Source organism: Candida oxycetoniae (genome assembly GCF_023343755.2).
Source record: "Candida oxycetoniae strain CBS 10844 chromosome Unknown scaffold90, whole genome shotgun sequence".
NCBI classification, from domain to species: Eukaryota; Fungi; Ascomycota; class Pichiomycetes; order Serinales; family Debaryomycetaceae; genus Lodderomyces; species Lodderomyces oxycetoniae.
In genome coordinates, this window is record NW_026055394.1 from 5,063 (window position 1) to 18,008 (window position 12,946).

Genomic DNA, 12,946 nt, shown 5'->3' on the forward strand with positions numbered 1-12,946 from the left:
ATGTGTTGAAGAAATCCTCTCTAGTGATGTGCCTTGGCACAACCACTAGAGCGTCTATATCGGAGGTCGGGCCATAGACGCCGAGCTTGTACGAGCCAAAGGTAAACACCTTCCCGCCCGCGTCTCTCGCGAGAGACGCGGGCATTTTGGTCACGGAGACTCTATAGACATACTGTTCCGTGATTCTCTGCAAAAGAGTCAAGACCTTGACTCTTTTGGCCGTGTTTGCCAGCAGCTCAAACAGATGTCTCTGTTTGAGCTGGAGGAGGAGGAGGTCGTTGAGCCGGAGGTCTTGAGGTGTGGGTGGGGAAAGGGAGATGGGGGGAGTGACTCCCAACATCGAGTATCTACTATCGAGCGGAGCGAGATAGTAGATACGAGCAGTGCTCTACTACTATCGAGGAACGAGATAGTAGACAATCCCTAGTAGCTACTATCGAGTATCTACTATCGAGTATCTACTATCGAGGAACGAGATAGTAGAAGTAACTTAGTAGTGTTGTGTCTGTCTACTATCGAGGAACGAGATAGTAGTATAGTACTCTAGTAGATGATAGTGGTGTAGTAGTACTCTAGTGGATAGTACTCCTATAGTAGTACTCTAGTGGATAGTGTGGTCTCTGTTGGATAGTGTTTTAGTAGTGTAGTGTTGTCTCTGTTTCCGTAGTGTGTGCTCTTGTACTCTCGAGATGGTAGTGATGTGGAGGGTGATAGTGTGCAAGTGGTGTAGTGATGGAGTAAAGAGTATCGAGCAGAGCTCGATAGAAGCTTTTTCAGCGAGAAACACTAAACACTACCGAGACACTACCGAGNCACTACCGAGACACTACCGAGACACTACCGAGCAACACTACCGAGCAGAGCGAGGTAGTGTTGCAACTGGGAGACTATCGAGCGAGAAGACTATCGAGCACAGCGAGATAGTCTATAGTCTCCTCTCTACTCTTCCTTTACTCTCTTCCCTCTACTCTCTTCTCTCTACTCTAGACTATCGAGCAGAGCGAGATAGTCTATAGTCTCTACTCCCTACTCTCTAGACTATCTATCTAGACTACCGAGCAGGGCGAGGTAGTATATAGTCTACTCTCCTCTGTCTACTCTTCTCTGTCTACTATTCTTTATACTCTTCTTGATACTCTGTACTGTCTACTCCTCTCTCTACTCTTCTCTAGACTATCGAGCACAGCGAGATAGTCGATAGTCTCCTCTCTACTCTCCTCTAGACTATCTACTCTTCTTTCTAGCTCATCTCTAGACTACCTCGCTCTGCTCTTCTTTCTACTCTACTCTCTCTCTGTCTACTTTCAAGACTATCTCGCTGCGCTCGATAGTCTCTCTACTCTCTGTCTACTTTCAAGACTATCTCGCTCCGCTCGATAGTCCCTCTACTCTCAAGACTATCTTTCTGCATCATTTTCAACCAAACTCACTGCTCCACTATCGAGCGACACTATCAAGCGACACTATCGAGCGACACTATCGAGCAGAGCGAGATAGTGGAGCAGTATAAAGTAGAGAGAAGAGACTATAGAGAGAGCGAGATAGTCTAGAGAAGAGTGAGAGAGAAGAGCTAGAGAGTGAGTAGAGAAGAACCAATTTACTCCACTATCTCGCTCTGCTCGATAGTGTCAAAGCTAGAGAGAAGCTAGAGAGTGAGTAGAGAAGAGCTAGAGAGAAACTACAGAGGAGTGAGAGAAAAGACTATCTCGCTCTGCTCGATAGTCTAGAGAGTGAATAGAAAAGAGCTAAGTTACTCCACTATCGAGAAGCTAGAAAGGAGTGGGGGAAGAGAAGACTATCGAGAAGCTAGAGAGTAAGGGAAGAGCTAGAGAAGACTATCGAGAAGCTAGAGAGGAGTGGGGGAAGAGCTGGTATTCTCCACTATCTCGCTGTGCTCGATAGTGTCGCTCGATAGTGTCGATCGATAGTGCTGCTCATTAGTGTGGAGGGGTGCATGTATGCTCCACTATCTCGCTCTGCTCGATAGTGTCGCTCTATGCAAGCTAGGTTGGTTCCTTGTGTTTACGGTGAAATTTTGGGATTTTGGGGTTTTTGATATTGTTTTGCGCTACCATGTCACGTGATAGTAGTATAGGGTGCTACCAAGTGTACTCCGCCACCATCACCATCACACTATGGAGCAACACTATCGAGCAGAGCGAGATAGTGTTTTTAGAGCAGTGTAGAGTAGTAAAACTATCAAGCAGAGCGAAATAGTGTTGTGTAGTGGAAACACTATCGAGCAGAGCGAGATAGTGTTTTTAGAGCAGTGTAGAGTAGTGGAGAGTAGTAAAACTATCGAGCAGAGCGAGATAGTGTAGTGGAGAGTAAAACTATCGAGCAGAGCGAGATAGTGTTGTGTAGAGTAGTGTGGTGCAGAGTAAAATATAGTAGTGTTGTGTAGAATAAAATAGAGTAGAGCAGTGTAGAGCAGAAACACTATCGAGCAGAGCGAGATAGTGTAGAATAGAGCAGAATAGAGTGGAATAGAGCAGAAAACACTATCGAGCAGAGCGAGATAGTGTAGAATAGAGCAGAATAGAGCAGAATAGAATAGAGCAGAATAGAGCAGAATAGAGCAGAAAACACTATCTCGCTCTGCTCGATAGTGTGTTGTTGAATAGAGCAGTGGAGAGCAGTGTAGAGCAAAGCAAGATAGTGTCGATGGTGTAGTATAGTGTAGAGCAGTCCCTCTCCACTATCGAGCAAAGCAAGATAGTATAGGTTAGAGTAGTGTTGTATAGCATAGTGTATTGTAGTGTAAAGGAGTCTTTCTCCACTATCTAGCAAAGCAAGATAGTGTCGATAGTGTAGAGCAGTCTTTCTCCACTATCTCGCTCCGCTCAAAAGTATAGTATAGAGCAGTGTTGTATAGTGTAGTGTAGAGTATAGCAGTGTGATATAGAGCAGTCTTTCTCCACTATCGAGCAAAGCAAGATAGTATAGGTTAGAGTAGTACCTCTCCACTATCTCGCTCAGCTCAAAAGTATAGGTTAGAGCAGTCTTTCTCCACTATCGAGCGGAGCGAGATAGTGAGTGTAGTGTAAAGGAGTCTCCCTCCACTATCTCGCTCCGCTCGATAGTGTCGTGTTGTGTCGTGTACTTTTGTGTGCTCCACTATCTCGCTCCGCTCCATAGTGTCGTGCTCAATAGTGTTAATTTTAGTTTGCTCCCCTCGATAGTGGAAATACCTTAGATCTATCTACTGTCGACTAGTCACTCATCTGGTCACATCTAGTCACACTAGTCACATCTAGTCACACTAGTCACATCTGATTACTTTCCACTATCTCGCTCCGCTCGATAGTGTCACATATCTAGTCACTTTCCACTATCTCGCTCCGCTCGATAGTGTAGTTTCTTTCCACTATCTCGCTCCGCTCGATAGTGTCATGTTGAGCAAGTTGAAGATATCTGGCCCTTCCTCCGGTCCTTCCTCCGGCTCTGCTGGCGATGCCAGCACAGCCTCTGGCCCTTCAGGGCTGGTGGACACCGACGACATCAACGAGATCACGCACGAAGGACAATCGATCCTCATGAATATCATTTCTCAATTACGCCCTGGCATGGACTTGACGAAAATCACGCTTCCTACATTCATCTTGGAAAAAAAGTCTATGCTAGAGAGGATCACCAACTTTTTTCAGATCCCTCAGTTATTGGTCGTGGCGAATCGGGAAGAGGACGAGTTGAAGAGGTTTGTGGGGGTGGTCAAGTGGTACCTTGCCTCGTGGCATATAGCCCCGAAGGCAGTGAAGAAGCCATTGAATCCGGTGCTAGGGGAGACCTACTCTTGCTACTGGATCCTTGACACTACTGCCTCTACTGCCACTGCCGAAGGTAGTGGCAGTAGAGAGAAGGGTGCTGGTACTACTGGTACTGCCTTTGGCAGTAGCAGTAAAGGCCATAGCAGTAGTAGTAGAGAGAAGGGGGGTGGTAAAGAGCAGGGGGGTAGTAGAGAGAAGGGGGGTAGTAAAGGGCATAGCAGTGCTAGTAGAGCAGAGGATAGTGTTGGCCCTGGCATTGCAAGCACTGCCAGTGCTAGTAGAGCAGAGGATAGTGCTGGCTCTGGCACTGCCTGCGGCACTGCCAGAGCTTCTAATGCCACCGCCTATTATGTCTCCGAACAGTGCTCCCACCACCCGCCCAAATCCTCCTACTTCTACATCTACCCTTCTGAGAAAATCCGAGTCGACGGCGTAGTAATCCCCAAATCGCGCTTCCTAGGTAACTCGTCTGCAGCCATTATGGAGGGGCTCGGCAAGGTCACGTTCCATAACTGGAACGAGACGTTTACAATGAACCAGCCAAACGTCTACTGCAGAGGGATCCTCTTTGGCAAGATGAGATTGGAGCTAGGCGATAAGGTGGAGGTGAGGAGTAGAAAGTACTGTGCAGAGATAGAGTTTAAGACCAAGGGGTTTATTAGTGGGGGGTACGACGAGATCAGGGGTACAATCAAGAGCTCCTCGGGAGAGGAGCTAATGGTCATAAGTGGTAAATGGAATGAGAAAATATCCTTTAAGGGTGTTGAGGAGCTAGATGTGAGGGAGATTAAGACATTTCCCCCCGTTTCTATTGATGGAGGGGCGCTTTCTTCTCATCGATTGTGGGGCCCCACGATCGCTGCACTTGCAGCAAGAGACCACAAGACCGCCACTGCTGAGAAAATGAAGGTGGAGGAGGAGCAGAGGGTGTTGGCGAAGAAGAGGATTGAGGATGGAGTAGAGTTTATGCCGCGGTACTTTCAGCGGGGAAAGGATTTGGAGTATGAGTTTAAGTGGGGGATCGATATGGAGAGGGGAGAGGAGGAGATTGGGAGAGAGGTGGAGGAGGTGTTGAGAGGGGGGAGGTATGAGATTCCAGAGTATAGACACACCAGAACGAGTGAACACACCAGCACGAAGTGATGGTGTGTGAACGACTCTTCTCACTGAACACACCATCACGAAGTGATGGTGTGTGAATAATCACTACACTCTTCTCACTGAACACACCATCACGAAGTGATGGTGTGTGAATAATCACCAACCACTCTTCTCACTGAACACGCCATCACAAAGTGATGGTGTGTGAATAATCACCAACCACTCTTCTCACTGAACACGCCATCACAAAGTGATGGTGTGTGAATAATCATGAGCTACTCTGCTCACTGAACACACTGCTCACTGAACACACTGCTCACTGAACATGCCATCACTTTGTGATGGTGTGTGAATAATCACTACACACTGCTCAGATCACACTGTTCTGATGTGTCAACCATTTTGAGCTACTCTGCTCAGATCACATTGTCTGTGTGACTCTGCTCTCTTCCTACTGCTTTCCTCTCCCTTCTACCCACTGCCATTATAATGGACAGAGTATACTATATAGTGATACTACAGAGAGACTAGCGAGAGAGACTAGCGAGAGAGACTAGCGAGAGAGACTAGCGAGCAGAGCGAGATAGTCTCGACTCAAGACTAGCGAGCAAAGCGAGATAGTCTTGACTTACTACTCTACTCTAGACTAGACTATCGAGCAGAGCGAGATAGTCTCGACTTACTACTCTACTCTAGACTAGACTATCGAGCAGAGCGAGATAGTCTCGACTTACTACTCTACTCTAGACTATCGAGCTGAGCGAGAGAGACTAGCGAGCACAGCGAGATAGTCTCATATCTCTGCTCTTTTTACTACTCTTCTCTCTACTCTACTCCCCTCTACTCACTACTTAGTGCTCTCTACTCACTACTCTCTACTCGTCTCTACTTACTACTCAGTGGTCTCTACTCTCTCTCTACTCTTCCTCTACTCTCTACTCTCTACTCTCTTCTCTACTCTCTCTACTCTCTCTCTACTCTCTCTCTACTCTACTTTCTACTCTACTCTCTCGACTATCGAGCGGAGCGAGATAGTCTCTATTAACTGCTCTTTACTACTCTACTCTTGACTACTCTAGTCTCTACTCTCTAGACTATCGAGCGGAGCGAGATAGTCTATTCTTTTCTACTCCCTCTCTATTCTTCTCTACTCTCTCTCTTCTATATCTCTACTATCTACTCTTCTCTCTACTCTCTACTCTCTACTCTCTTCTCTACTCTCTCTACTCTCTCTCTACTCTCTCTCTACTCTCTCTCTTTCTATTCTCAACACTACCTCGCTGTGCTCGGTAGTGTTTATTCTTCTCTCTACTCCTTACTGCTCCACTATCTCGCTCCGCTCAATAGTGTCGCTGCTCGATAGTGTCGCTGCTCGGTAGTGTTTACTCTTCTCTCTACTCCTTACTGCTCCACTATCTCGCTCCGCTCAATAGTGTCGCTGCTCGATAGTGTCGCTGCTCAATAGTCTCTTATTTTTAGTAAAACCATGCGAATTTATAGACATAAGTGAAATCTAGTCGATACCAAGAAGAGACTTTCTAAATACAGACCCACCTCTTCAGTACTGCTCCACTATCGAGCGAAGCGAGATAGTGTCGCTCGATAGTGTCGCTCAATAGTGTCGCTCAATAGTGTCGCTGCTCTTCCCCTAGGGCTAGTCACGTGAAAAATGAATATAAATGTTTACAAGTGGAAAGCTGGGGGGGTGTGTCTCACGTGATACTCACGTGAGACACCTTACAGCTATGTGATGAAACAGCACTATAACTCTTTTGTGGTATGTCACGTGACTCACACGTGATTTACTTCTTAGTTGCAGCTAAGTGATACAATTGTACTGTGTTAAACACTATCGAGCACACTATCGAGCACAGCGAGATAGTGTAGAGCAGAGTAGTGTAGAGCAGTGTAGAGCAGTGTAGTGTAGAGCAGTGTAGAGCAGAGTAGTGTAGAGCAGTGTAGTGTAGAGCAGTGTAGAGCAGTGTAGTGTAGAGCAGTGTAGAGCAGAGCAGTGTAGAGCAGAGTAGTGTAGAGCAGAGTAGTGTAGAGCAGAGTAGAGCTGTGTAGTGTAGAGCAGAGTAGAGCTGTGTAGTGTAGAGCAGTGTAGAGCAGAGTAGTGTAGAGCAGAGTGAGATAGTGTTGTGACAAGCTAGTTGGTGTGACAAGCTGGTAAGAACTGCTCACTATCTCGCTGTGCTCGATAGTGGAGTTATATGTTAGCTGGTAAGTGCTGCTCACTATCTCGCTGTGCTCGATAGTGGAGTTATATGCATGCTAGGTCTGGGGCTCTTGTGTTTACGCTGAAATTTCGAGATTCTGGGTTTTGGTCTAGTGTTTGGCGCTACCATGTCACGTGCACTAACATAAATATGCTACCAAGTGTACCCCCATGAGAATCACTACCACCACCACTATCGACACTATCGAGCGGAGCGAGATAGTGGAGCAGTACTCAAGACTATCGAGCAGCGACACTATCGAGCAGCGACACTATCGAGCAGCGACACTATCGAGCAGCGACACTATCGAGCGGAGCGAGATAGTGGAGCAGTACTCACTAGTTGTTACTCAAGACTATCGAGCACAGCGAGAGAGTCTATTCCCTAGTCTCTACTCAAGACTATCGAGCAGTACTCACTAGTTGTTACTCAAGACTATCGAGCACAGCGAGAGAGTCTATTCCCTAGTCTCTACTCAAGACTATCGAGCAGTACTCACTAGTTGTTACTCAAGACTATCGAGCACAGCGAGAGAGTCTATTCCCTAGTCTCTACTCAAGACTATCGAGCAGTACTCACTAGTTGTTACTCAAGACTATCGAGCACAGCGAGAGAGTCTATTCCCTAGTCTCTACTCAAGACTATCGAGCAGTACTCACTAGTTGTTACTCAAGACTATCGAGCACAGCGAGAGAGTCTATTCCCTAGTCTCTACTCAAGACTATCGAGCAGTACTCACTAGTTGTTACTCAAGACTATCGAGCACAGCGAGAGAGTCTATTCCCTAGTCTCTACTCAAGACTATCGAGCAGTACTCACTAGTTGTTACTCAAGACTATCCTGCTGTGCTCGATAGTCTAGTCCCTACTGAAAACTATGAAACACAGCAAGATAGTCTACTCTCTACCGTCTCCTCTCTCCACTCTCCATTGGACTCTGTTTTCTCTTTCCACTCACTACTCACTGCTCTCTCTACTCACTACTCTCTCCTCTCTCCACTCTCTACCTATTAAGCTCTGTTTTCTCTTTCTACTCTCTACCCATTGGACTCTGTTTTCTCTTTCTACTACTCAAGACTATCACGCTGTGCCTGATAGTCTACTCTCTAGTCTCTACTCCCCTCTTCTACTGCTCATTATTCACTACTCTCTTCACTGCTCAAGATAGTCTCTCACTACTCACTACTCATATAGACTAGACTCAGCTCAAGACTAGTAAGCTGTGCTCAATAGTCTCTACTCTCTACTCATGACTATTAAGCTGTGCTCAATAGTCTCTACTCTCTACTGCTAACTACTCTCTCCTCTACATTCATGCTCTCAATAGTGCCCCTCAATAGTGTCACTACTCTACATATATGTAGTGTCACTACTCTACATATATGTAGTGTCACTACTCTACATATATGTAGTGTCACTACTCTACATATATGCTCCACTATTTCGCTTTTTCACTATTTCGCTGCGCTCAATAGTGAAAGAACAAATAGTGTCGGTCTCTTCTTCATGGACATGTCTAGGAAACAACGTACCTCCACTACAGAGGCCCCAGACTGTGCCCCCTCGGCACAGTCTCTCAAAGCACACAGCCTAGACGGTAATTCAAGAAACTTAGAGTCAGAGTCTTTTGAAATGGCCAGTGCTCCTTCAGGAGCACTAGCTTCTAAAGCAGATTCTTTTGAGATGGCCAGTGCTCCTGAAGGAGCACTAGCTTCTAAAGCAGAGTCGTTTGAGATGGCCAGTGCTCCTGAAGGAGCACTGGCTAATGGAGCACAGAGTATTGATCTTCTCCTATTGGCCTCCCCCCTTGAGATCATCTCGCACCTCCCCTCCTTCTCCTCCATCGGACACATCCATATCCTCCTTTCCAAACTATCCACCTTTCCCTACCCCGAAATAGAGTTCTACATCCCCCAATACATCCACTTGCTCGTCACCCACGAAACAGACTCGATGGCGCTTCACGAGTTCATCCTCGACTTCTGCTCAAAGTCGCCGCATTTCAGCCTCATTGTGTTCTGGAGACTCCATGCGCAGCTCACGGAGTTGGACCAGGATACTTATGCGTTCCACCAAGTGCGCTCGCTCCTCAACAGTATCCAGCAGATCCTATTCAACAAAAGACATCAGGTGTTTAGAGAAAACTTGCACCCGGCATTGGTCCTCATGGGCGGCATCGCCGCCTCGTTCGCAGTGGATGTCAATACATATGCAGAAAAGATGGTCAGGGCACAGGCCACTCAGCAAAGGTCGCTCGTGTTGAAGATAAAGAGGAAAGAGAGAGAGAAAAAGAGGGAGGAGAGACACCCTCCTAGGCAGACCAAGAGCGAGACGGACCTTAATGTAGACTCGCATGTGACTGCTAGCCCAAGAGCCTTTGACGATCTTAAAACATATAAAATGGGGGAAATGGGAATAAACAAAAAGGTAGGAAGCAACGGGGTAGGAAGCAACGGGGTAGGAAGTATAGGTGTTGGGTTAGAGCAGGGGGGTATTGGTGCTGGGGGTGTTACTGTTGGGTTACAGCAGGGGGGTATAGGTGCTGGGGGTGTTAGTGTGCTGGGTGTTTCGTCCTATTACTCCCGAGAAACCACGTTTATGATCTCCCTCCAGACCATCTCATTCAGACTCGGGCTTCTCCCCAAACATCTCAGAGACACGGCCCTTTCGGCCGAGCTCTCCCGCTTAAACACGTCGCTCCCTGCAGACATCGATATCCCCCTTCTTCTCCCGCTGCTGCTCCTGAAATACAACAAGATCCTCAATATCGTGGTGGCAGAGGCCACCCTCCTCAGCTCCGCAGAACGTGTGCCGTACCTCATAGTGATGGAGTACCTCCGCGACGAGTTCGACTTGGACGGAAAGGACATAGAATCGGATGTCACAGACTTGATTCCAATAAAGAAAACACTGACTGCCCCCTCCACTTCTTCTGCTTTCTTTTTTGAGCCCTTTGGGCTCAAGAAGAAGAGGTTGAGGGAGAGTTCCCCGTATGGCCACCTCCCCAATTGGGACCTCTGCTCCGTTATAGTAAAGAACGGGTCCGATATCCCCCAAGAGGCGTTTGCGTCACAGCTCATTTCAGTCATTTCGTCGATCTGGCGCTCGCACCAGGCCGTCTACTGGACATGCAGAATGCGCATCCTTGTCATCAGTGCAAACGCAGGCCTCGTGGAGACTATCGACGGCGTCTCCATCCATGCCATCAAGAAGAAAACTTCTCTTACAAACTACTACACCCACCTCCCCGCCAAAAGCAAACACAACTTCGCAGTCAGCTTGGCCTCTTACTCCATCATCTGCTACATCCTCCAGATCAAAGACAGACACAATGGCAATATCTTGATCGACTCTCAGGGACATATCATCCATATCGACTTTGGCTTTATCTTGGGCAACTCGCCAGGCTCAAATATAGGGTTCGAGGCAGCGCCGTTTAAACTCACACAGGAGTACATCGATATAATGGGGGGACCTTCTTCCCCTTACTACACACTCTTCAAATCAACATGCACCTCCCTATTCAGAATCTTGGCCTTGGAAAAACATAAACTAGTCCCCTTCATCGCACTCATCAACCCGGCAGCACAATCGCTGCTCTGGCAAAGACTAGACGTACTGCAGATAGACACGACAGTAGACGCACTCATAGCTAAAAGCTATAATAGCCTCTACACAAGACTATATGACCACTTCCAATTCATCTCTCAGGGAATACTATACTAATTATGAAACATACCATGTCTCATAACCATCTAATATAAGAATAGAGCATCCTCCATATTCTCGTCAGTAAACACTCATCCTCCATACTCCTTACTCCTCCTCCTCCTCCTTACTCCTCCTCCCCCTTCTCCCCCTAATGACCTCTTACAAAGATTACACATCCATGATCAAGCTTGGAAAGCTGTTGAGACGCACGCGCGGTAAAGGAAAACAAGATATTTTCAGAGCATCCACGCTCCCCCCCATCCCCCCGCCCAACGAAGAGCTAGCTGCACTTGTTTGCGAATATAGTATATATAGCTTACTACAATGGTTGCCCACACCCAAACAATATAAAATCAAAAAACTCAAACCAATCAACTCGTTTATTGCGTTCCGGTCATTCTACAGCAGAGCCGTGACAAATACCCAATACCAGCGAGAACTTTCGCGCAAATTAGCCGCGCTCTGGGCAAAAGAGCCCAACCAGAATACCTGGCGCCAATACGCCCATTTCTACAATACTTACCTCAAATCGCCTACCGCAAAACTCCATTTTGTAGAATGGCTTTTGGATGCGATGGGCGTGGTGGCACAGGCAGAGCCTAAGCCGCTAGAGCAAATGAGTGTGCACGTGGCTGCGGGCACAATAGAAGATATATATTTGTATAAAAAATAAAAGAAAAATAAAACTCTAGCTCTATAAGAAAAGAAAAAACTAAAACTCTAGCTCTATAAAAAGAATATCCATTTCTCTTTAATATGAACTACATTGACCAATTGTGGACCGCTATAGAAAAGGTTTTGGAGTATGTTGTTGAACTGTGCACTTGCACTATAGTCAACTACGATGTCATCAATGACTCTGTCCTCGACATAACAAACAACGTAAAGGTGATCACGCTGAAACCCTTGTCTCCAGACGAGTCGGAACTACTCTCCCTCCTTGGCCGCTCGGCACAGCTCCTCCATTATATCATGTCGGAACGGATGGCAACCACCCCTTGTGACATCTACGATGATTCAGATACAGACGATAAGACAAATAAACGGCTCCTGAAAATGAGCTTGAGGGTATTGGAGACTTGGTTTGAGGATCATTCAAAGGCTCCTTACTTGGATAAATTATCACTACAAAGATTAACTGAATCTACAAATCTTCTGAAATTGCAGATACAGAACTGGTATGTTTGGATCCACTATCGACACTATCGAGCAGAGCGAGATAGTGGAAACACTAGCTCCATGAACAGTATTGACACTACTCGCTGCTAGTTAGTGTTGCTACTAAGTACTGCTCCACTATCTCGCTCGATAGTGTTGCTACTAAATACTGCTCCACTATCTCGCTCGATAGTGTTGCTACTAAATACTGCTCCACTATCTCGCTTCGCTCGAGAGTGTCGCGTCGTGTTCTACTCTTTCTATTATACTAACTAGCCAATTACAACACTATCTGGCTCTGCTCGATAGTGTTTAGCGTTTCTACAGGGTCTCGAATAGAAGAAGAAAGGAAAAGCTGGTAAAGGTTGCTCCGGAGATATTGGCTCTACTTGAATAGCACACCTACCAGCAACACTATCTAGTTTCTCTAGTGTTGCAACAGGCTGTCAAGAAGTCCACTACTGGGAGAAGCAAGTAGTGCAGGTGGCATAGCCACCAACACTTCTACCTCCACTAAATAGTCACTAACTTCACTAACTAGCTTGCACCACTAACTAGCTTGTTTTAGAAATATCTCGCTCTGCTCCTAGTCTCTCTCCACTATCGAGCGGAGCGAGATAGTGTCATCACTCTCCGCTCGGTAGTGTTGATAGTCTCTGCTCAATACTGTCATCTCTCTCTGCTCAATACTGTCATCTGGCTGTGCTTCATAGTGTCATCTAGCTCTGCCCTTTAGTGTCGATAGTCTCGGTCAAGTGCTGCTCCACTATCTCGCTCTGCTCGATAGTGTCGTGCTCGATAGGGGAGGTGAGCGGAGTGGTTTGGTGCTGCTCCACTATCTCGCTCTGCTCGATAGTGTCGTGCTCGATAGTGTCGTGCTCGATAGTGTCAGTGAGCAGAGTTGCTCCACTATCTCGCTCTGCTCGATAGTGTCGTGCTCGATAGTGTCGCTAGTGCTGCTCTAAAGCTCCCACTATACCTACTCCACTTC

At 46.8% G+C, this 12,946-nt stretch overlaps 3 protein-coding genes across 3 annotated transcripts; all 3 read left to right on the forward strand. All coding sequences in view use genetic code 12, as the record gives it.

Annotated features, from left to right (window-relative positions):
* Positions 1-3,392: 3,392 nt before the first annotated feature.
* Positions 3,393-4,910, forward strand: OBPA (oxysterol-binding protein related protein; the record flags this gene model as incomplete). The annotated part of the gene is made up of 1 exon (XM_049323109.1): positions 3,393-4,910. One exon carries the CDS (start codon positions 3,393-3,395, stop codon positions 4,908-4,910), a length of 1,518 nt encoding a protein of 505 aa, XP_049181006.1.
* Positions 4,911-8,598: 3,688 nt separating this feature from the next.
* On the forward strand, positions 8,599-10,432 carry KGF56_001935 (uncharacterized protein; the record flags this gene model as incomplete). Its single annotated transcript, XM_049323110.1, has 3 exons — positions 8,599-8,863; positions 9,281-9,680; positions 10,162-10,432. The coding sequence occupies 3 exons, from the start codon at positions 8,599-8,601 to the stop codon at positions 10,430-10,432; spliced, it is 936 nt and encodes a 311-aa protein (XP_049181007.1).
* Positions 10,433-11,769: 1,337 nt separating this feature from the next.
* Positions 11,770-12,066, forward strand: KGF56_001936 (homeobox domain-containing protein; the record flags this gene model as incomplete). The annotated part of the gene is made up of 1 exon (XM_049323111.1): positions 11,770-12,066. One exon carries the CDS (start codon positions 11,770-11,772, stop codon positions 12,064-12,066), a length of 297 nt encoding a protein of 98 aa, XP_049181008.1.
* Positions 12,067-12,946: the final 880 nt, after the last annotated feature.